This window comes from Ostrea edulis, chromosome 7, assembly GCF_947568905.1.
Source record: "Ostrea edulis chromosome 7, xbOstEdul1.1, whole genome shotgun sequence".
Classification (NCBI taxonomy): domain Eukaryota; kingdom Metazoa; phylum Mollusca; class Bivalvia; order Ostreida; family Ostreidae; genus Ostrea; species Ostrea edulis.
In genome coordinates, this window is record NC_079170.1 from 33,639,924 (window position 1) to 33,666,279 (window position 26,356).

Here is a 26,356-nt window from a genome sequence, read left to right on the forward strand (position 1 = left end):
TTAAAAACAGAGGTCCCGTGTAGCGACGGGCGTTGGGACGTTAAAGACCTTCACTGCTACGGCCCAGAGATCTGATGTCAAGCCTAGATTTAAAATTGTTAGTATTTCAGCTGATGTCTCAGCATTATAAATGATATATACCAGTGGATATCCGGGTTAGAAAAGGTCCTCAGTACCCCTTGCTTGTCGAAAGAGGCGACTAAATGGGGCGGTCTTTCGGATGAGACCGCTAAATCCGAGGCCCCGTGTCACAGCAGGTGTGGCACGATAAAAATCCCCCTGCCCAAAGGCCGTACATTTTGCAGCTTTTCACTGGCAATGATGGCGTCTCCATATGAGTGAAAACGTTAAACAATATATAATCAATCAATCTCGAAGGGAACTAAAACTAACATAAGAAACAAACACAGGTCCATTCTTCGCCTTACATCATGAATTTTCGTAGACATTAGGATGCACCCGTCTTTATTTACCCCTGTATCTCGTACATAACTGGTGAGACACAAGTGGGGCCTCTCAAAAGATTGCGATGCCTATGTTCGTGGAATCACGATTTTACTTTGTTTTTGTGAAAAATTTCAGTTTGAATGGGGGTCTGGGGCCTCCAGTGTGTCGAGGACGACGCCATGGTGGGATCCAGCCCCCTGTTCATTCTTTCGAAAATATCTAAGTTCGCGCCCTTCGCAACCGATCGTTAAACCTTCCAAGATGACCACCACAAAAATACTGATTGGACATGGTACATGTACTATAACTCCCACAGAATATACACTGTAAAGGTAACGCTTCCACAAACAGTGGCGGATCCAGAAATTTATGAACAGGGGAGGGGGCGCAGTAAAAGGTTGGGGTCTGGGGTTCAACTTAAGACCCCCAGTAGGTCGAAGGCGAAGTCATGGGGGTGGGGTGGGGATGGCTATCTCCCCGAGCCTACCGAGTTCGGACGAAATAAAACGTATATAATTTAGTGCTTGGGGGCATATTACATCAACATGTAATTGTTATTGCCTATGTGTAGGACGAATAACAATAGTAATGATATAACATAGCAATAGTGTCACATGAATGACAATAGTAATGATATAGCATAGCAATAGTGTCACATAAATAACAATAGTATTGATATAGCATAGCAATAGTGTCACATGAATGACAATAGTAATGATATAGCATAGCAATAGTGTCACATGAATGACAATAGTAATGATATAGCATAGCAATAGTGTCACATGAATGACAATAGTAATGATATAGCATAGCAATCATGTCACATGAATGACAATAGTAATGATATAGCATAGCAATAGTGTCACATAAATAACAATAGTAATGATATAGCATAGCAATAATGTCACATGAATGACAATAGTAATGATATAGCATAGCAATAGTGTCACATGAATGACAATAGTAATGATATAGCATAGCAATAGTGTCACATGAATGACAATAGTAATGATATAGCATAGCAATAGTGTCACATGAATAACAATAGTAATGATATAGCATAGCAATAGTGTCACATGAATGACAATAGTAATGATATAGCATAGCAATAATGTCACATGAATGACAATAGTAATGATATAGCATAGCAATAATGTCACATGAATGACAATAGTAATGATATAGCATAGCAATAGTGTCACATAAATAACAATAGTATTGATATAGCATAGCAATAGTGTCACATGAATGACAATAGTAATGATATAGCATAGCAATAGTGTCACATGAATGACAATAGTAATGATATAGCATAGCAATAGTGTCACATGAATAACAATAGTAATGATATAGCATAGCAATAGTGTCACATGAATGACAATAGTAATGATATAGCATAGGAATAGTGTCACATGAATGACAATAATGACATTGTATATAAACTTGTGTCGTCTAAATGGCAATTATGATGAATAATACGTAGATATATATGCACACACAGACAATATATATATATATATATATATATATATATATATATATATATATATATGCCTAGACACACATACATGTGTACTCAAACTTTGTCATTATATCCTCAATGTTAATATAATAGTAGTTTTTGGCAGTTTTATAGCATTTTTAGCATGATAAGGGATTTTCCAAGGTTAAGACAATTAGAGATGAATGATGATTATTAAAGATGAATGATGAAAATTAAAATGAATGGTGAAGACAAGGTCATGACATTCAATGAGTTATCATTAAGGAATACTTGAAGTTTGGCATTTATATCAATTAAGTTTATATTTTTGATATGAGATTAACAAATGGACTATATTCGGGGGGAAAGGGGGGCGGGGGTGCTCCCGGCGCTGGATCCGCCACTGACAAAATATACTGGGGTTACATGTACTCGGTAGCATGAAGCGACATGGGAATATTTTAATCATTAAAATTTTATTAAAATCGAAGGAAGCAGAACATGTTATTTCTTCATGAAGACGTATCCACAACAGACAAACTGAATCCGATGTCAGATTAAGAACCCGAATTTATTTTTACCTGTGAATAATAATTGTGACTGTGTTTATATGTACACCAGGTGAGAATTGACAAGTTTGATGGCGACATTAACAGCTTCTGAGAGTCGCTGGTGATTAGAGGGACATAAACCTCGCACAATTCGGAATGTTTACCTCAGGAAGACCCCTGCCACGTGGCAAAAAAATGAGACCAAAAAAAAAAAAAAAACAACCAAAAAACCCCGAAAATCTGCAAAACATTCGGTAAAAAAGGTGTTAGGTTGAGAACATCTGTTCCAATTTTTCTAATTTCAAATCAGAATGATTCTACAATTCTTACCAAGTCGGGATTTTTGCTCTGGATGTCGACTTTTTTTTCTTCTTTTGGAATTCATGAATATCTAAAATAAAATTTAAGAAAAATATAAAAACGAAAAATAAGAAGAAATTTTTTTAAGTTAAACCTACCATCAGGACAAACAAATATGTATAATGGAACAACTCGGTCATTTGGGAATTGCTACATATACTAATCGGTCGGCCTGATAACCCAACAACGGAACGCGATTCCATTAGATTCCATTGCAAGGTGGCAATGCTTGCAAAAAACCAATTGCATTGTTTCCTATACGATTCTGTGCTTATTTGTACATGATTTATCTTTGAAATTAAAATTTCCTTGAAATGATGAGCCAAGATAACAATTAAGTTAATTACATATTAAACAATCGTCTAGAGGAGACTAATTAAATTTGTATTAGTGTCTAATTTAAGAGAGAAGAGTTGGGACCTTTTCTTTATTTGACACCCAGCATGTAGGTAACACCTGCGTGGTATATCGTAGTCTCACGTAAGACGAGAAAAGTTCAAAACTGATTTAATTTTATGAATTGAAATAGACAAAAACAATTCTTATTTTTGGTTTGAAAGAAAACATAAAGATTTATCCATCCGTGTTCAAACTTCCCCAGCAGCGAAGACACAATCAAGGTGTGTATAACATGACGTGCTCTGTCATCAGGTGCAATTTATATTATAATGAAAAAAAGTATTTATCGAACTTTCTCCACGGAGAGCGGCCTTTGAAGCGATCTGGAGAACCGCTCTACCGTGACGTGGGTTTCGCAGCCAACCATATCACGATTTGAGGTGTCAATCATAATTTTGCAGTATCGCGTCAATTCTGTAGGCTATGTGACATTGGTTTGCAATGATCAAAACCCCTGATCCCAGATGTCAAATTAAAACAATTAACACACTAGTAATGTGATCGGGTCCCCTCAGAACGGTGGGGCGCTATGATTTCAAGTAAAGGGCTTGCTTGCTGTGGATCCGTTCTTGTGAAACTGACGGAGATTTCTCTCGATATGGTTGGATTATTAACATAACTGGATTTTTCTACCTATATTTGTGATTTTTATATCTGGTGTAAAATTGTGAATACATTAAGAAGACTTATTTTTAAAACGATTACAGAAAGCTGATTCAGGTATGTATCAAGTTTAATAAGGGAAGAAAATTACTTCCTTATCTAACAATCTATCATGAAAGAGAACTTATCTTTTATTTTGTTTTTACATGTGTTAGAAGTCTAGAAATCTGTATCCTTTGAAATATTGATTTATCTCATTAGAAGCAAGGCTTACGGTCGAAATTCATTAGATCGAAATAACACCTTCAATTAAGAGAGTTGCATACATAATATCATTAAAGTTGATTCAATTAACAAAAGTCACTTATCAAAGATTGTATATCTTTCTCAATATCTGTCTTGTTGCGATGTAGAAAAAAATGCACCACAGGGTAAAATAAAGAACTTGCTCCTTTAACAGATAAATGAACAAAACATTAGATATCTGTCATAGTTCGATGGCAGGTTTAAATTGCTTAAAGGATAAAGTAAATGAAAGAAAAGAAAGTGATATTAATTTAATTTTACACCTGACAGGTATGCGTCTCATAGATTGCTGCGCGTGGAAATCGAATATCGAAGGCCTTTTTGTAGTTCTAAGTACGAACCTGTATTACAATACAACCTTCTTGTACAGTACTGATTTAAACAAGGGGATGGATTAGCTGTGGATAAGATTCGTCTTTTATGTGTATTCTATACACAATGCACCCAAATCTCATACGCGGTATTCACACAAATTCCTCACAGTGTTCTCGGCTGGTAAAGAAGAAGTCCAAGAAACGCCGAACGTCAAAAGGTCGGGGTATTATGAGGTCACAGGAAGCGAACGTTATCTAGCGCGGTCACTAAATCTTCTGTCGAACAATTGCAGCACATGATAGCGAAAGCTTTAGTAAATAATAAACAAGATTTGACATTAAAAGGGGGTGTTAAAAGCATGAGATGTATTTCCTAATAATGATACAAGCATTGTGCCGGGTGTTTTGGTGAGTATTAAGACCATATAAATTCACAACCACTTAACACATTCCTGGAGAGACAAACGAATGGTTTCTGTATTTGGCCTTTGTCCATCGCCTTTTGACCAATGCACTATAAATGTGTCATAAACTGTACAGGATTGGAAAGGGCTTAGAATGGATCAACCAATCCAATATTTGTTGGGATATTTGAAATTTTTCAGATTCATTTCCGAAAGTCATCTATTGGAACTTTCGCCACATAACACCTCATGTATTCCCATCCTATCGATGAAATTATTAATATCCCATGATTCTTCTTGTTCTGAGGTTTTAGCTTTATTGTGGTAAGTGGGAATGACGGGGTTATGTTTTGGCGATAAATCTTAGAAACCACTGACAGCCAAGTCAAATATCAAGGGAAGTGACGAGGGAAAGAAAAAATAAGGAAAAACAGACAAGAGAGAGAGAGAGAGAGAGAGAGAGAGAGAGAGAGAGAGAGAGAGAGAGAGAGAGAGAGAGAGAGAGAGAGAATGGCTCTTTGAATATATGTGTATATTAATAAAGATATACTAACATGTAATAAAAATGGAATTAAAATAAACAAACATGTATAATATACATGGAATAGAAATAAACTAACATGTAGTATGGAATAGAAATAGACTAACATGTAATTTACATGAAGTCCTCTTAATGCGTCTATGGTCTGTTTAAAGTTAGCAGTTTAAGGGGGATCTTATGATTTCAGAAGGTGGCTCCAGGGAGCTTCATGTCTTATTCAGAACAAGTCAAGTAAGAACAAGGAGGTGGGTGTGAATGAAGAAATGGTGAAAATTTAAAACCTTGATAAAAAAAGACCCTTCTATTCATTTTGATATCGGAGCACCATTTTGTAATGGTTTATGCACTAAGTTATTGGTACATTTTAATAAACTTCACCTAAAATGTGTCAATTTTCGAGTCTTTGCTGGAATGAGATTCATTAAGCTGGTTATTTCAATGCTGTCACCTCTCTCCCTGAGGATAATGTCTGCACGACATACACTCAGACTAATTAACATAACCTTGACGAAACTTTGTTGACGGAATTCAAACAACTTCACTGTTTTGACAAGTTACCGCAAAAGGCCAGAGACCACCCGCCCACAACGCAATCACCACCAAGCCGTGTTTAAATAGCTAGTAAATGCTTAGGTGTTATATCCCAATATCTATATGACTGTCAAAACATACCCTTTCTTATTGGCAAAATGATACTTTGAAATTTAATTCTTTAAGGGGAAAAAATCTTGATAAAGAAAGTAAAAAGGATAAGTTTTTAATACGATGCCGTATAAAACTCTTTACTGAACATTTCTGTATCGAGGCATTTTGAATTGATTTATGACTTTACCCACGTCATCACCCAGGGGAAGGGCACCTCCCACAAAAGTTGATATAGATTTTTTTAGCACTTCAACCCCTGACCCCATTCAAGATAAACCAAGGTCATGAACATATTACATTACAAACATAATAAAGAAGAGGGGGCTAAGTACTGGACAGTGGGGCTAGCTTTACCGACTCCTCTGGTTTCACAGATAGTGTCCCTCTACCGCTTTCACGAAATACGGCCCCATCCAGGACTTTCACTAGATAGGATCCCATCCTGGATTTTTACAAGAAAATGCCCCACCTTAGGGTCCCATCCTGGACCTTTAAAGATAGACCCCATCATGGATTTTCACAACATTGTCCCCACCCATAGGGCTCCATCCTCGACTTCCACGAGAACGACCCCATTTTACATTAACGCCCAGCCCTCTCAAAAACAAGTTCAGAATTCATACTCTAGTTAAGATCAATCGCTGAAAAAACACCCAACCCCCCGCTCGATTTGGCAGAACATTCATACTATATCTGTGAGTGCTCCCTCGGGAGCATTTTGGCAGACAGTCGAGAAAAGAAACACGCCTTACAAAATTACATGCGATAAATAAAAGGATTGCATTAAAGCATTGTTTCTTGTCAGTGAAAGACCTCTAAAAGTTCCGACAAAAACTTTACATTTATCTGTTATCTCTGTTGTTGACACCCAAACGCTGGGATTAAAACTAAAGTTTGGATTCAAGGGTCCAGACCTTTTCACAGTTACGAGGCTGGGTATCGCTATATCTGTCTTTATTATCACTTTCGGTGAGAATTTAGCGATATATTTTTAATCGTTGACACTTTTGTTGCAGGGCATTTGTCTGTAAACTCTCCTAAACCTATTACCTTCTGTACCTGATAGCAAGCCAGATAAAACCATGGCGCTTGAAAATTGACAATCGACCTGTAAACAATACACATAGCAAATATCGTTACATTGACATCGGCCCCGGGGGACAGGAGCTGTCGAATTTGTTAATCGAACACGTCATTGCAATCAGTCCGATCGAACGCTCCCAGGGCTGATGCTGTATCACGCGTGTCATTCTCCGTGGATACCGAAGAGTTTCAGGCACAGTGTAAATTTTTACTGATAATCATATAAAAAACAAGTCAAATGGTCGCATTTTATGGCCGTTCTGATTTCCATCCGCCAGGATAATAGGCTTCCCAATGTTCCATATGGTTCACACTATAGAAAATTAGTTCTACTTGGTGGAAACTATAGCGCGCAATGCAATATCCCGAGGTCGAATATTTGATTACATGGCTTATCGGGCAATAAATCGGCCGTACAGCTCCATTGTTTCATCAGTGTCATTTATGTTATTTTCGCGTGCCTACAAATGAAATGAGATAATTTTACATAAGTAGTGAATAATTCTGTCTGACAGGGAACCAAACGTCATCTCCACATTCACTTTATTACGAGATCGGTCCTTGCGATGTTTTTATATCAGTTTCAATGCATCTAAACTTGGTTAGAACAAGAGAATAATTTATAGAACACGAAAGCTTATATCGTCAATGAACGTAACCTAGATAATTGTTTTTGCGGCGACCCTTCATGTGCTCCCCCCAATGACCTTGAAGATCTCAGAATTGAAGGTTTTCCTTGCTTTGATTGGGAATGTGGTGTGGGATACCATTGCGTGATAGGGTCACGTCGTTAGCGAGGATTTCTCCCGAAATTGTCAATGCTGGTCATAAAAAAGATGGTATCTTGCTATGGTGGCAAAGTTCTTCGTGCAAAACTAAAACGAGCATATCGGTCAAGCGTAACGAGTCGGCTCAATTTATCGAGTTCAGTTCAACCTATATTATTTGAACTTAAACGATTCTCCTTTGCGAGATTTGAAAATTTTCTTGCCTCATTTTGATTCTGAGGAGTAGTACTCTGATTTGCGAGATATAGTGACTTTTACATATTCTCAGGGTTTTAAACAATTTTTCTTTCAAATAGTTCTTAAAACACTATACTTTATTTAGTTCGTTATTTATTTATTTATTCATTTATTGCACAAAAACTGGGAAGTCGAATCTTAAACACGTGTCAACGCTGCCCCGGAAGTCGAATCTTAAACACGTGTCAACGCTGCCACGGAATTTCTGGTTTTCTTTGTATGACTGCTTCGGTAAATAATTAAGATTTGGACCGTTTAATATCTTCAAAATAAATGACAGAGATCGATAGCACTTAAATTACAAAGTGAGCGAAAAGTCAGGTCAACGCGTTTATTAATTCAGCAATAAAAAATAAAAAATGCATACCCAATTTTCATTTAATTTCTCCTTCAGAAGAGAATGTAAAAAAAAAAAAATGCCTTCAAAGCAAATTCTTCTTCTTTCCCTTGGGAATATAAATCAGTCTTTATGACAGATTGAGTTGAATGATTAAAAATTTATATTCATCAATTGAACAGCATCGACATAACTCATATTACCCACAATTCATAATAAAAAGGATGATCTAACGAAAATGTATTATAGATCGGTTCACAGTAGATTGCATAAAAGATATTTTACCTTGCTTTTATCTTGGACGACTTGTTTTAAAATATGTTATTGCTAAACTGCGTCATTATATGCGACAATGTTTTGAGTCACGTGATAACATATTGCTCACATTCTCAACGTATTCAACATATTCATTGCAATTCGTTAGTTTCTATTCCATTTTTTAAAGAAAAAGATTTGAAGTAGGTTGCAATTGAAATTTGAAGTATTGAGGGGTTTTAGTATAGTATTGAAGCATGTCCCCTGGTGAGGCTTCATTGATTGTCAGATTTTAGTTGGCAAACATGTCTAAATGATACTTGAATGAAATTAATGCGCGTACGTTTAGCTCCCCTCCTCTAAAATCGCGGTTCAATATGTAGTGATCGCTCGCTCTGACGTGTGCTTTTCGCTCGGGTACCCCAGTCCCCCCCCCCCCCCCCCGTCTGTGACCCCTTCGTTTCAAACAAGGGAGACAACGAGAGGCATGAACATAGCAAAAGTTGATCTACTTATGATGACTATGTAGTCGCTGTCATTTAAACAATGTGTCAAGTGAAGTAAAGTTTGAATTAATTCAATATTCAAAACACCGACACACGGAATAATTGAATCAATTATATTGCACAATCATGACGAATTTATTATGTGGACAAAGTTGACACCGTTGATCTACACACATCAAACCACATGTACAAAATAATTCAATTGTTCTGAAATTTTAGTACAGTATAGCAGGATTTTATTAAAGTGCATGAAGCACATCGCGTTAAACGTCTGCAAGTCTTTCTGTTTATTTTATTTATATGGTTCTACTGAAGCTAAATGTAGAATTACATGTACATTATTTTTTTCGTTTTTTTTTGGGGGGGGGGGAGGTAAATATAATGTCTGTTTCTCTTTTTTTTTTCGGGGGAGGTAAAGATAAATACTAGGATGAAGAAAACACATCGAACATAATTTTTAATGGACCATCAATTCACTAGATTTATTCGGAGTAGGTTTCACGGTGTTTATATAAACAACCTTTATACGACAGCTGGGGGTACGAAATATAACTTGCCTTGGCATAGTAAACGAACCGAGTACATTTCTTGGGCTCATTGAGACTCAGCAAGGCTTGATGTTATGATGACGTAATGACGCAGGGATTTCTCGAAGTGACCTTAACAGAAAAAACAGTTCACGTCCTTAGAACCCCCTGAAATATTCGATTAATTGCAGCGAAAGTAGGTCTAGCTTAAAGTCGAACATCAAATATCAAAACAGGAGAGATCCGATGTTCTTATAATCGCTGCATGATTTGTTTAGTTTTATGGTATGTTTACGTGAAATCGTAACAACTTGCGATAGACAGAAACCATGTCATTATCAACATGGAGGAAAATGCCGTCAGTGAAAGATAAGCGTGCTTTTGATCTGTGGTGGCGACTAGTGAAACAATGCAGGCTCAATCTGTAAAACATCGAGGAAATCTCAATCCTACATAGTAAACCATTTTCCCTGTAACTTCAGCCCGGAACTCGCGTTATTTACCAAATTGTACAAACTGTGTAATATCCATCTTACTGGGCAATTGTGTAACTTTCTTCGTTGTCTTTGCCACACCGTGAATCTGGCCTCGCCACCATGGACTGGGAATAGACTTAAGTTTGATTCACTTATCTAGCATAGATGTTTAAAACAAATGCTTATTTAAAAAAACAAAAACAAAAACAAAAAACAACCCCCCAAACATCAAATGCAAAGATATATTGAAAATTTTCTTGTTTTATGAAAATTATTTCAAAAGTTAGTTGGATTCGAAATTTAGACAGAAGTATGGTTTCGAGGCGGGGATTTGTTGTAGATAAATTTTGAACAAATGCAGGTCAATGAAATTCGCTAATATATACATGTATGGCGTAAAATTAAGATCTTTTATATTAGTTTTTAGTGACAAAACTAATTCACACAGCCTAGGACCCCAAAAATTAATTTATAGCAATTTGACCGAATTTTGCAAAATAAATAAAAAAAATTACACAAATATTTCAAAATTTACGGTAATTGACTCGGATAGTCCGCAAGTTGCATTAGCCCCCCCCCCCCCCCCCCCCCATATTTCTTTGTGTATCTCTTTGTCTTTAATCATTGTGGAACATGTCTCTCTATGAAATCAGTCGGTGTAGTCCATGGGGGAAGCACAATTAAATTTTTTTTTGCTACGTAACTGCACTTGATTTATTATGAACTTCACGGCGATAAGTTATGACAAATGTAATGGGGTGTCGGTGCGTTTTCGAACTAATTTTGAATACGTTACATGATGATCCCATCCAAGCGTGTATGTATATTAGAGATTCGATCAGCGATTCACACCTGTGGGATCACACCTGTGGGTTGCAATCAAACATTTACTAAATGCACCGCGGTGCTCAAACAGACTTTTACATGAAATCTAATACATATATCTCTATAGTGTTAAAACCAAAGGCGGTGAAGTGTTGCAAATATTAATACAGAGAACTGGGCTTAATGAATTAATAAAATTTCGTGTTTTTCGCCTTTAGTGGTTTTAAGGTCGTATCGGCACATCTGATAGCGGCCTTTTAAGTGGTCTGTGATCGCATTCGTTCAATGAGATAGGAAGAAGTGGCATTGTCATCAAGTTCAAATATTTAATATGTATCTGAAATTTATATCTCATACTGAAGGTTAAAAACGCGTCCAAAGAATGGGTAGTACCACCCCGGGCCACAAAGCAAGCGCGGTCAAATCGCCTCAGTACTGCGCAGGAAGCTAAAGGCACGTTCATGTGATGAGAAAGTCCATAAGTTTTTTATTAAGATACTAAAGGATTTTTATTTGAGTTGAATTTAATTGTATTCCGGAAGAAAATTCAAAATGGACCTCATATCAGATGGAAGTGAATGAGTGACACAATGTCGGAATACGCCTATCTAGTGAATTACAGAAATAAAAACTAAAAACTGGCGCATCATTCGACGTACTAGTAGAAATCAAACTTCTTAAAAGACTGAAGTGATTCAACGAGAACCCATTAATACAGGATAAAGTCGAGTGTTTGGACAGTTTATCCAGTGGTAATGCGATAACTGACGCTTCCTACAGAAGGATCGTGCGAGCTCTTGTGGATGTTCGGCAAAAATTCCTGGCATACACAACAGGAGTCAAATTATTACATAAGAAAAAAATGGTTTCGTGTAAGTGTGTGAATATCAGTAAGTGTTTGTATTGCTTGTCAGACGTAGGGCAATATTTTCTAAACATGACATTTGGCTTCTAACAATCAAACTTCATTTATTTCAAGTGATCATCACTTTCAGTATGTCACGGGCTTTTGCGAATGAGAACTTATGTTCATTCGGAACACATCGGGTATGACGTAATTGCGACACTTGGTGTCACTCGTTTAAAGAGGCACTGTAATTGGGAAGTGTTTTATATGTGAGACTTTCGTCCTTGACAGCTATCAGCCATTCTGACCACCCATGAATACCATTAAAGAAAAAAAAATGAAGTTTTCAAGTTCTATGCCATTACTATTTTAGTTTTAACACCAATGCTATGTTTTTTTCTCTCTCTCTAATAGATACACGATTTAAAAATTACACTCATTTTTATAAGTGTATTGCATCTCTTCATGTTCATGCAGTGGGATATTCATTTCTTAAACAGATACTTCTGATTGAATCTGTGTATAAACAGGTGATAGCGTGGTGCGGTGTTTGTTTCGTAGTTAATCGACAGTGGAAGGGGACAAAAAGATATATCTCAATAATTGTTTCTTAATTTCGTGACAAAACTCACATTTTCTTTGCAATTATAATGCAAGTTAGTCCAAGGTAAGCATAAATGTTAACAAACTGCTGCTTATAAAAAAAAAAAAAAAATGCAAACATACTGAAAAATTATTTGTTTATGAAAAGTATTTTAAAAGTTAGTTAGAAATTTCGACTTAAGTCTACTATCAGATTATGATTTCGGATCCAAAATAATAATGTTTGAGTGTCTTACCTTAATTCAGTGATATAAATCTGAGAACAGAACACCTTAATAGTATAAATCTGAGAACAGAACACCTTAATAGTATAAATCACCTTAATAGTATAAATCTGACAACAAAATACCCTAATGATATAAATCTGAGAACAGAACACCTTAATAGTATAAATCACCTTAATAGTATACATCTGACAACAAATTATTGATGCTCACAATGTCGAGCTCAGTGCAACTTCACAAATGATGCCCATGTTAAGATATGAACTATATATATATATATATATATATATATATATATATATATATATATATATATATATATATATATATATGCTGAAGTAAATTGTTGTCAAGTTACTATGTATAAAGAATAAATTAGACCCCATAACATTCATCGTTTTTTAATAAGTACACTAAAACTGTTTTTCAAAAATCATACAGAATTACTTGTTGAAATTCTCTTGACAAATTTTTATGAAACACTCATGATTCCGATAAACGTGTACCTGGGCTCGTTATCCATGTTTACGGCCACGTGCTACCCTGCTCCGGTTAAGGTAGCTCACTACACTAAAGCTTATACTCTGTATGACACCACGTCACAAGATGGCGATTTAAATGTTTTGTATCGGTCGACTTCTTTGTCTATCATCGGAGCTCAGTGGTTAACGCATTGGGCTAAAAAAATAAAACAACAACAACAAAACACACACACACAAAACCAAAACCAAAACAAAACAAAACAAAAAACCGCATTGGGCTGGTCAAGCGCAGATCTCGAGTTCAAATCCCGCAGAGTCTTTTGTTCATATGTGTTGAAATTATTTTTTTGAAAATCATGTTTTTATCCAAATTTGTATATTTTGTGCCTTTTTGGCATATATACTTATTGTATATCATCATATCTTTTATAATTAAATCAATTAGCATTGATTTGTGACACTATTTCTGGGTGTAGTGAGCCACCTTAATCGGAACATCGCTCGGCCTTTTTCGTTAGTCGTGTAGTTTGTTTCACTTGACGGAGAAGGCCGAGCGATGTTCCGATTGGTTCCGGTGAACATGCTATTTTCTGTGTGGAATATCAAATGAATTTGACATTTCCAGTTTATATTTGATCCATGTTGGAGAAATCAAATGCACAGCATTCTTCTTTAAGGAGCACTGTATTGTAACAGTATAAAAGAACTAAAGATATTGTCTCAATATATGAAATAAACATTTTATCAAGAAGAAGAAATAAAATGATGATAGAAATTTTGTTGAGTAAATGCAGAAAATTACCTTTTACCTTTATGGGGAATTTTTGGGTAAATAGAGAAAATTACCTTATACGTTTATGAATACTTTAGGATAAATACAGAAAATTGCCTTTCATACGTTTATGAAAAATTTGGTTTAGATAAAGAAACTTACGTATTAGTATACTATATGTGACTACCATTTGTCATAGAGATGCATGATAAATTTCGCCAGCGTTTAACATGTGTTTTTGAGTGTACACCGGCCATGCTTATTTCTATGTGTTACTGGTCTGGGTATAGATTAGGGGGATGAGTTCAATGTCCCCTACTGGGTGTAATTCACACGAAAAAACACCCTCCTCCACGCCCCTCCCCCGAGCGCCGAATGCAATAAGATTTTGTCTTCTATGTTCACCTTCTATGCAGTTCATTTGTAGATTCATTTAATAATTACATAATGTTATCCACTGAGAGGGGTCTACTCTGAGACATATCTTACAGAATGGTGTTGAATTGTCTCTGTGTCTAATCTGTTCTTGATAATCTGTAAAACACCTTTAACATAACAGTTGTTCAGCAACCTATTTAAACACACGCAGGACACAATCTCATCGATGTTTAATTAATACCATTTTCTAAAGGTCTTAATTGAGCAGTTCAACCAATGATTTAGAATTGAATGGTCGATTTTAAGTTATCGATACTCCACTGGTTTTTAAATAGATTTCTTTTTATCATATTGATACGATTATTTTTGACACTTTCGTCTTCTATTACCCAAGTTCTAACCCCGTCGCCATCTTAGACATGAGAACTAACAATATTTCCGAAAGACCTCCTCATAAAAGCTGTCATATGCCATCGTGTTGAACATTCTAAAACCCAATCATCAACAGTTTTCATTGAGAGGAAATCATTTCATTGCGAACAAGGATTTCTTTTTAATACCGTGAGAAGACATTTTGTATTTGGTTTATAATTTCATCTACATTACATAGGGAATTTGAGGCTGTCGCAGTCAATTTCTTACATTGATTTCAAGCGCCCCACAGGCCTGACGCTCTTTGTCGTGTGGGGGATTAGTGCTTTTAAATGTAAATATGACATAAGTCATTATTTTTTCACAGTTGAAAAATCATTTAAGAAAAATATGCAACAGGGGTTACTAACGTTACTTCTACACAGGCAGCACAATGGTAAAAATGAGAAGAAGAAAAAATGACGCACTCTTTTGCATCAGAGGTACAAAAACACCAACCTGAATCATCTCATAGTTTGATACCAACATAGAAATATCTCGGAAGTCATTAAAGTTAATATTCAATGCGAATGTATACACCTTATCAAAGAATAAGATATGTTCCAGCCTTATGCATTCGATCTAGACATATACCTTTTTCTCTTTGAATATTTGACAATGAACCCTCGGGGTTTCTGGGAAGTCGGAATAAAAAAATTCCCACACCGGAGCAAGTGTCGCGATGACTCTCTCAACGTAGTTTTTCTGTATCCAAGAATCTTGTGTAAAAATTTCGATTAACTCCCTTTGTTCTGCCATCTTCAATCACGCGCACGGTTACTACTAAATAATTGGACACCAGTATGCCCTTGATCCACTAATGTTTTTATGTATTTATAAAACTTCCAAAGTGTTGGAACTAGAGAATATTGTTGGCTATCTTTTTATGGTCTGATTTAAAAACGGCGTTCGTTTTGTTCCTAAGCGTTGGCAGAGTACGAAATCGTAAATTAAAGCATAAGCCATAAACCGATGATTTTAATGAAATAATGACACAAACTTTAAAAAAAAAATCCATGCTGTGCTGGCTGTTAGCTGAACAATCAAACCTCCCGGTTACTTTATACGTGTAACCCGATTCGGTCATAAACATTTGTACTATCTCAGTCATTTTATCGAAAAATATATTTTTAACCCGTATAACATCAGAAATTCATTCCCAAAATTAAATTTTAAAATATACGATCACCGAGAAAGCATTTTCTGTCGCGCGGAGATAAAACTCCCCGCTCCAATGACATAACGTAAAAGGACTGGCAAACAAAGCGACGAGGATTTTCTCAATGAAATTCCAACCGTTCGTGAGATACTCCCGTGTTCAAAGCACCTCCTGGCGGACGAGGGGCGATTATAGACCAGGATAATTCGAGGGGGAGGTGTTTTTCATTTCTTTCTCTCTTTCGAGACCACCACGTTTGTTTGTAGAAAAGAAATAGACGCGATCATTGGGGGTACGCTGAACATACGGTTCAGTGGTGTAAGCAGTATTTGTGTTCCTGAAGCGCTAGGCTGGGTTCTTACAATTTAATTTCAGTCGGATTAGCTTGGCTGAAGGAAAAAGTCACCTGCTTAAGGAATTAGACTGCGGGACGGGAAATGTGGTAGACGGAAATATTTCTTTAAAAATAATATTCAGGCGATAGAAATTAGGGGAAAGAAAACAAGACGTTTATTTCGTGCTAAAGTGTTTTTCAGTCATTCTGCTTTTTGGGATTAACTACGGATTAGTAGAGAGATTAAACCGTTTGATTAATAGTGCCTTAATCAAGAACACTTGACGAAGATTTAAAATGATTGGAACATAATGGGTATATGTTCTCATGCATTGTCGAAATATTATGACATTACTTGAATACCGATTGAAGGGTATCGCTGGATTAACAAGATTATCGACAGATTAATACAAGGATTAACTGTTTTAAAGTGACACTGATGTATCCGCCATGCTGTGTGAAAGTCCCTGGATTGAGTGGTAGATATTCTTGTTAAAGGAATCGACAAATTTCCGATTATCTAGTCACAAGAGGATAAAGACATGAGATAAATTACAAGAGTGTGGTGTGGTCAGTGTTTTAAAAATGTGAGAACAAATTTAGGAGGTTGGTTTTCACAAGGAATAAGGACAAACTCTTGTTCTATACAAAATGTACGTTTATAACACTATCGGTAAGATCTAGTTTTTGTTTCTCCTAAATATAAAAATTGTCATTACTTATATATGCACGGTACATGTACTACACGTTCAGAACGATTTCTCAGCGGAGGTTGTCTCAAATGTTTAGTTGTGAATTAATTTGGTATTTATTTTTACATTAGTCTTTCCCCTCTGCGTTATTTTTATGGTTGTTTCTTTTTTGTTTAATCTTTTACATGTTGTACGTCAAGAATTACGATTGTTTTGGCGATTATCTCGCGAGGTTTGGCATGAAAACGTTTCCAACACATGCACACAACACGAAGCACACGGTAGAATGATACAAAGATCAAACACAATGTCGTCCCGTGCTCGTGTTCCACCTATCCACGGCCTGAAATAATTCTATCATACGACCCATCGACGGACCAAAGATTAAAAAAAAAAAAAACAGAGAGAGAAAAAATCGAGGCGGCGTGTTATTGGTCAACAGGCATTTAGACGTTAACCTTAAAAACAATAAGACGTGTAATTACGATATTACGACTATCATACCCTAACTATTCTAATGTTTACTATTGCGATTGAAGAAATATGTCCATTACAGGTATCTTAATCTTATTGGGGGTATCTTACCATTCCTAGCGCTGTGTGCGGCTCTCGATCTCGGTTCTAGGTGAAAGCCTCGGCCGTTTTTATCCGTTTAGACCACTTCAATCAGTTTGATAGCACTTAGGAACGATTACAACCACAAGTTTTTTAATGTTTTAATTCGACAGACAAAAACCTTCGTTCAAATAAAAGCCAGCACTATGAGACGTTGAGTTGAAGAGTTTGTATACGGAAGAGCCAATCGGCGCGTGCTATTCGGTCGTCTGCATCCAGCAATCTCCTGCGCCTATCAATCATCATTTTTTCAAACGTAATGAAAGGATACATGACTATGATGCGCTTTCATTTGGTCACTTCTTGATATAATTTAATCAGAAATTCCGCTTCTGGGTTGAAGGGGAATTAACTCTTCATTTTAAGGAGGAAGGGGAAACGTCGTCCGGACTTCCCTTAATTTGTGGTGTACGTCCGATACATGAATGTGTGTATTATTAAGTGATATGAAATATGTGGTCTTTATTTCTCTCCTTAGAGGTGCAAGGGGAATCCATGTGATATGCAAAAATGGCGCGAAAATGTGCACCCTGGACATTGACGGTTCGGATTTTCCTAGGTGTACTGGTTCTTCCCTTACTGGTGTCCGCAATAGGTGACATTTGGTGGTAAGTCTCTCTCTCTCTCTCTCTCTCCCTCTCTCTCTCTCTCTCTCTCTCTCCATTGTATCCATTTCTCAATTCACACAAGTTGCGTCAATAAGAGAGAGAGAAAAAAAAACACTTCTGTAATCTTTGTCTTATTCATTGTTTGCAAGACAGGGATAGGACGAGCATACTAACTCCATGCAGGACAATTTTATCTTAGTCGAAAGATATTTTGTGAAAAGCGCCACAGCTATTCCATTATTTGCACCTATCACCTTAGATTATATGCAACACTACTCAGAATATGTTTATTATAATCTAATAGATTCACATATAATTAAAAGGACTCTTTCACATGGGGAGGGTGGTGGTGATTAAGACGCTATGATACCTGGAATTTGTCTTACAGAACGTAGGAGATTTATATTTACCAGTAATTCGTACTGTAGATGGGATATCACTCGTTTTTATCATTTTCACCATTTTCATTTGTCCTGCATTTTCAATGAACCAGGTAATGGTTTGTCTTAAAAGGATGCACTTAAAAGACATTGACATGTTTTCTGTCAGCGATAAGTAATAGGCGACTTTTCACCTCGCTGTGAGGAGCCTAGCGCGAGTGAAATGCGCAAACAAACGGGCACCTGCTGGTATCAATACTTATCGTGTATAGACACTGGGTATTGACAAATTCCCAGCGATTCTGAAGATCATTTTAATGTCATTATGAAAATGAAAAATACTCTGATCGTGTTCAGATTACATAAGTAAATACATGTACACCTGAATGGTGGATTTGAAAACTCATTGGGGGGTGGGGGTGGGGGATGGGTGGGGGGGATTGTAGCAGAACCCACTGATGATTCCACGTGCCTTCTACCACAGCATTCATAGAAAAGATTCAGACTGACTGTCCGTTCACAGTACTACATTAATGTTCTATTTGTTTATTTTGCAAAATTTTCATAAATCGTGCGACGTATTCTAGCACTACACAGGTATTTAATCCGAATTTTGTAAAACCCATCCATAAAACCTTTAAATTATAATGAAATGTATCTTGTTTTATTGCGTAATGAAAAAGTTTGTTGTATGTTTAATTTACTTATTGACGTGACTTTTCTTGCAGGAATTTAGGAGTGTCTTCAAGGCTAAATGTATTCAGGAATCCTAATTTATACTTGATCGGTACACAACCAATGTGTACCCAGCTTAAAGGACTCTCCCCGGGGCAGGTGCGCCTGTGTCAGCTTTTCACGGACCACATGCCCTCCGTGGGCCGCGGGGCCCAGCTAGGTATCTTGGAATGTCAACATCAATTTGGAAATAGGCGCTGGAACTGTTCTACAATTGAAGGCGACTCGTCCGTCTTTGGTCCCGTGTTGAACGTTGGTAAGTTTCATGTACAGTTATATCACCTTACAGCAGTATCAAAAACTGAAAATATCTAGTTATAATGAATGAATATCGATTTCCCGAGAAGTTTTCAAAATCATGGATTTCGTATAGGACATGTACATATATATTGCATACAGTTTAGCATTGAAATCTCTTCGGCTGAGGGCTTTCTAAAACCACATGTTTTGACATTGCATCTCACTAACACCTGTTATAAATACATACTTCTCACTGTGCAAATCACATAACAGAATTAAAGATGATAAGCAAAAAGAAAACAAACATCTCGAAAGCGACTGTGGTTAGGGGATTTTGACCTAAAAAGTCGAAGGTTCCTTGTATAAGGTTTAGATTATGAGTGTCACTTGATCTTGTATCATTCATAGCACCCTACATACAGGAAATCCGATAGAACCATACACAAGCGATATTTTTGAATGTAGTGTTTCCCGATTTAAACTGTTCCGCCATGTGTTCTGTATATAAAGTGACTCTATTAGAGGATTGTGGCAAGATCAAGTCACATAGTTAAGACACAACGGTCCTTTTGATTGCAAAAGGGGTCCCTGATATTTTGGTAAATTATTTCCGACACGAACATGTGTCTGTCAATTCTGACGGAGACGATTTTGCGACGTACACCTACTGACGAGAATGACATATGTTCATCGAACTCTGCTTTATAATAAATCTCAATTGCTCTTAACAATACCTCCCTATCTCTGTTTTACCTTAGGGCTGAGATGCGAATTAACGCACATGCACACACGTGTACATACAACATAATATATGTATGATATGTGTATAGTTTAGCGATTACTTTCATTGCAAAAATATAGATTTTAAAAAACATGGAAGTACATATTTTTTTTATGTAGTTGTGTATTTTACATGTACTGTATTACGTACATATTATGCAAATCTTAATCTACATTAAAATATTTGAGTACTTTTGATGACGTTAGTTTCAACGAGTGTCATTAAATTATCCACTATGTTAAGGCGATTGGTGCAATCACAGTTTGTTATAAAACCTAAACTGATATCGACCGAAATCCGTTAGATACAAGTGTTTCAAATATTTTCAAATATATATTGTTGGTGATTTAATGTTAAGGATAATATAATTGAATAACAATTTCTGTATTAGATTTAATTTGTCTATAAAAAATGCATTTAAAATATTTTACTTACCAATTTAAAAATTCCGACCGGATATTTACTGGAACATATATTTTGCAAAATATTTAGTATTTTGCAGCATTGTTTCTTTCAAAAATATATTATTACTTATATATGTACATATCTCCAATCGAAATAACCATGTACATATGCTATAATACTCGAGTGTATTTCTGTTTGTGTTTATCATTTACCTCTGACCGAATTCGTCCTCATGCACCATTTGTTTGTGGATTTGATAAAATAATTATAAATGAACATGAATTTGAAACAAAAATGTTTGTTGACATTGTTCATAGAAGTCTAATATGTAGTTAATCAAATCTTTAACTGGGCACCTTATTATACCACTTAATAAATCGACAACCTCCATCGTGATAAATGATCTTACTCAAAACAGATTATGCCAAAAATTACCGAAAAAGAAATACTCCGCGCATTAATGAGATTTGAAAGAAGCACACACAGACATGTTTTACAGTGATAAAAGTTAACGGCAAAAGCAGCTGAAGAGGAACCTCGTGGGTTGATGCGGGTGCCCCACGTTAAAAAAACTCGACCATTTATCGGAGAGGCAATTAGCAAAGGAGCTATGGTGAGCTAATTGTCGAGGAAAATAAATAGGCTCCATGCCACGCCGAGCTTAGTGATGACTTCAACATTATGTAGACGGTTTAGCAATTGAAATACAGAAAGAGGAGTGTGTGTACCTATAAGGTTAACGAGAGGTCTATTTTCAAAGCTGTATATATATATATATATATATATATATATATATATATATATATATATATTTATATATGACCAACAGTGTCGTGACCTTTTTAGTGCTTTTATAAATTTCTTTACTGGCCTTGTATCTTCTCAGATCCGACACTTTAAGAAAATAGGGTGTTGTTGGGTTTTCGTGCTTTATATATATATATATATATATATATATATATATATATATATATATATATATATATATATATAATTAAAATATCACAAAGCTGATTGAGTATACTCAGCTAGTAAAATGTACATGTACTTCTTCATGTGTATAAATCAACAGACTTATACAGTGTAGTGTGATTACTACCCCTAAAGAAATAAAGAAGCTAGTCAAATATACTCAATCGGCTTTGTGATATTTTTTTAATCATATTACTACTTGTGTAGATTTTGACTATTCTTACTTCTGGATTTTATTATGATAGATATATCGTTTGTATCAGGTGCGCAATGGAGATTTTTAAAGAGATAATTCGACAGAAGTGTCACGATTTTCAAGGATTGATTACGATCTGTGTGTCTTGTGTTTGTAACTTATGTTTGTTATGTAACGTCACCACTTCTGGTGATCATTGTGTCCGATTTTGTTTGCGCTGTCTCTCCCCTATTCAGCTAAAACAAAACCCCGGGAAGACGATCCGTCAGGGTTATCCATGTTCAAACAACCCCATAACTACGGTCGTTCCGAGTGACTATTCCGTTATTCAGTCGATCCACTAAGTAAGTTTTCGGTCAAAGAACAATTAATTAAGCGTTTAAATTGTATGTAAAAACTATGACAAGTCGTTGGTGTTCGCTAATCAAGTGGATAAACAAATGGTGGATTGGGCTCCACCCTTATCGGGATGGAAGCTAATTAAGAAACACAAACGAAGGGTCATAAAACCCACCAGATGATTTATGGGCGTTCGGAAATGTTTGGAATTTGACTAAATGTGGTATAAACAACAGTTAAAGAGCGATTAAGGTTAATTTTTATATCGTAAAACAACAGGCTTATGGACATATTTGTTTGCTGTTAACAGAAAAATAATCTTATTGAAGCAAAATCTATGTACCAAAATAAAATCAATAGCAATTTAAAATTTAAAAAACTATTTTCTCACCATCTTCCGAAATAAATCGGGGATTTTTTTTTTTATCGTAGCTGCAATTAACAAAATTGTGAAATATACGAACAATGTAAGTATTAAATATATATTGACTAATCTTGATGTGTGTCTTTCGAAACCATGATATGGACTTATGAATCCACGCCGAGTCATTCTGGATAGCAAGCGGCCACGATTAATAAGATCGCGATCCTGTCATTCAAGTATTAGAAAAAAATCAATCTGTCTGACGAAGCATTGACAGACACAATCACACACTGTCAGTCCGCCATTGATATTGTCCGGAATATGCTAATCCCCCGCCTGCGGATAATTCCGGATTCACTGACCCAAAAAAACATTCACTGCAAATCACTCATACAGCTTTTTATCTTGCATGGTGTCTGTATAAAGGCTTAGTATGTCTCTGAACATGATCCTCACCTAAGTTAGCCATTTCAAGTTTTAAAATATTGGTTAGATTGTATATACCAGTATTTGAAATACGTCACAACCTGCTGGTTAGTTCGTATTTGTATATACTACATGCATAAAATACGCCATAATCCACATTCTAGAAAAAATAGTTTGAAATTTATGGTATAAATCTGTTTTGGATAAGACTATTTGGTGATATTTATTATCTTGTTTCGAATTTTAAAATCACATGTATGAGGGGGCGGACAGGGTGAGAGGGTGGCTGGGAGGGCTACCCCCGTCCGCCCCTCATGCATTAACTCTTTAGTACTGAATTCTGCTAAGTCTGTTATTTGATGTCGTTTGACATAGTGGGACATCTTGAGATTTACATGTTATACATTGCAGAGAGCACAAGTTAAACAGTAATAGGTATTTCTATGCACGATCATTTTACTTCAGTCAAACACATGCAGTATTAGATCTGTAAGAAGGTTGATATGTGGAGGTACACAGACACATAAACAAAAACAACACCAAATCAAGCGAACCCCCCCCCCCCCCCCCCCAACAAGCCAATCATGCGTATCATCCCAGATCACACGATTCTTTTTCTGTTAATTGTTCTCGAACTAATTTGATGAATATGTGTATGTTTAAAAGTTCTAATCATTTACGTTTTACATTTTTTTTCAGCGAGCAGAGAGGCCGCCTTTACTCACGCGGTGTCGTCTGCTGGTGTCATCCATTCCGTCAGTCGCTCGTGTAAGGAGGGCGAGTTAAGTAAATGTGGGTGCAGCAAAGCAGGACGACCCAAAGACATGGCGCGTGATTGGATATGGGGCGGGTGTGGGGACAATATCGAGTACGGGTACAGATTCGCCAAATACTTCGTGGATACACGAGAAAGAGATAAAAATCACAGGCGAGGCTCACGTGAGCTTGGACGGATGTTAATGAATCTCCATAACAACGAAGCAGGACTTCGGGTGAGTGCATTCTTTAGCGGGAAATTCAATTAACAAATTGGCGGGAAATGTAATAGATATGCTAACAGAAGCAGAAATTCTTGGTGTGCCATTCGTGCAAGGAAAAAAAACCCCCAAAGTTACGTAATCTCGCCTACTTGTGATGTTTCGTCCATTTAATCCAAATTATACCCCGTGCAGGGAATGGTTCCGTTTGACGTAATGAGTCTTTTGATCGCTAACATCAACATGTAGGATCCCGTTTGGGAACAGTTTCCCTCAAGCAATATCCGAGATATTCCCCTGTTTTAGCATGTACATCTGCGTTAGATTCTTTGAAATTAAGCATTTAATGTTAAGTCTGTTTGCATAATAAATTTGCACCGAAATAAACAGCCTCGTGGCAACTCACATTTTATAACGCAGCTGATGCTTCCGGTTGTGGAAAGGGACAAAAAAGTCTTGTAAATTACAAGAATGTCCTGCACTTGGCGCCATTTTGAAGTCTGCGTAGGACAAAGGTTTAACAATATACTGCACAATGCAACAGCACCTGTCGGTTTGTAAGATCGAGGCTTTTCCTCTCTGACTACCTTGTCTCTTAGAGTTTGGTAGCGGGTATTGAAGTTGAGAAAATTTTTCACAAGGCATTTCCTACATCGAAAGTTATCTTGGAAATCTGTAAACATTTCGCAAGTTTATTGTAGACAGTTTTGGTTTACTACTTAGGGATTCAGTGAATTCACAACATACAGATGTCATGCGGAGTTTCAGATAGAGTTAATGTAAACAGTTTATGTATTTTAAAAGGACAGTTTAGATGCATGACGGGGCATGCAGTTCAGAGAGTGCCTTTTCTTACCATAAGAATAAAATATCGTTTCTGAAATGCAGATTTTTTTTATTGACACCTATCAATATATCTTTTGATATTTCATTTCAACAAAGTCATTTGAATAAACGTATAGGTCGATAATTTGATAAATAAAAAATTATAGGATTTACATCCGCATGTAATACAATTAGTGCAGTGTGTTTACCTTGATTGATGTTTGAATGACTATTAAAATCAGGCAACGTCATCAAGTAAAAATTTTACACGCCTTGCAAATTTTCTAGCCATTTTTAAGCCTCCTGGCTTCTTTTTTTATATATAAGCTTTGTAGTGAGAACAGACGACTGCATGAACCGTCTTACGACTAGTTTGAGTGACAGGCCTCGGGCTTGAAGCCTCGGATGGAAGTTATATTACCGATAGAGCGATTAGCATGACAAGCGCAATGCTAACGAAGTCACATAGCGTTTTCATCAGCGATACCGGAGTGGGAATCTCAGAATCAGCTTTGAGCCGGCTTCATGCTAGCACGCTCGAGTTTTTACTTCATAACCTAGCGTTTGAAACGCCATAAACTTGTCTACGAGTATTATATGTTCTAGGTTTTGGGGCCGATCTTTTAGAATTTTGTCTGTTGTTTGGATATATAGTGTAATACCTCTTCGGCGTTTATTTTCATACTTGTGTAAATTTAATTACATTGAGAAAGTGAATAACCGTAAAAATTTCGAATGTTGTGTTATTCACGATCTAAGTAAAAGTAGCAGATCATCAGCTAACAAATTGAAAATTTCAGCTCTTTTAGTACTACATGTTTACGAAATATTTTCCACCGAGTTTGTTCTTAATACTCTTTGACGGCTAGGAAACTTAATGGATTCCGAAATAGATGTCAAAATTTTCTCACAACGAATGGAATTCTAATATTTCTACTACGTGTCATAACAGAACCAGCGATGTACGGCAAAGATAAGAGATATATCTATACATAAAAAATGCTGATTTATTTTCGTGTAATTTTCGGTTGTCGTAACTTATTGTTATGAGAGATTCACCTTTACGGCAGTTGTGAATTATGAGATAGTAACGCATGCAAAATATAGTTTTAAAAATATAATGAAAATGTAAATAAATATTGTAAAATAAATAACACACTTTTGTGTTTCAGACTATTTATAAACTATAGAATATGTTTGAAATCTAATATTTTCTATTATCAGCATTTTATCAACCAACCATCCATCAGATCTCCTTTGTTGATTTGTCACTTGGATGTTTGAATTGAGAGGACCGTACCATATTCAGGGTTAAATATTTGATGGTAACGGCGAGTTCATGTGTGAATTTTAAAGAATATTAAAATAATAACGAATATATCGAATAAATAACCTAAAAAATCTCATCCAAAGGAGTTTCAGTTCACTCTTTTGACCACACAGAGTCTTCCTTAATAAAACAAACTTTTAAAAAATGTGTCAGTATATTTTACGTTTTGTGGGT

At 36.1% G+C, this 26,356-nt stretch overlaps 1 protein-coding gene across 5 annotated transcripts in view; it reads left to right on the forward strand.

Moving 5' to 3' along the window:
* Nucleotides 1–3,647: 3,647 nt before the first annotated feature.
* The window catches only part of LOC130048048 (protein Wnt-5b-like), a 32,096-nt gene continuing 9,387 nt past the window's right edge, over nucleotides 3,648–26,356 (forward strand). The window contains exons 1-4 of one of the 5 annotated variants that reach the window (XM_056144065.1): nucleotides 3,648–3,960; nucleotides 18,083–18,212; nucleotides 19,321–19,583; nucleotides 23,750–24,042. In XM_056144065.1, coding sequence (XP_056000040.1) covers nucleotides 18,115–18,212; nucleotides 19,321–19,583; nucleotides 23,750–24,042 — 654 coding nt within the window. In that variant the 5' untranslated portion in view covers nucleotides 3,648–3,960; nucleotides 18,083–18,114. Of the gene's footprint in view, nucleotides 3,961–10,767; nucleotides 11,960–16,016; nucleotides 16,971–17,178; nucleotides 17,861–18,082; nucleotides 18,213–19,320; nucleotides 19,584–23,749; nucleotides 24,043–26,356 lie in introns of those variants that run through there. The other 4 variants (XM_056144064.1, XM_056144060.1, XM_056144063.1 and 1 more) reach the window with 4 other exon arrangements.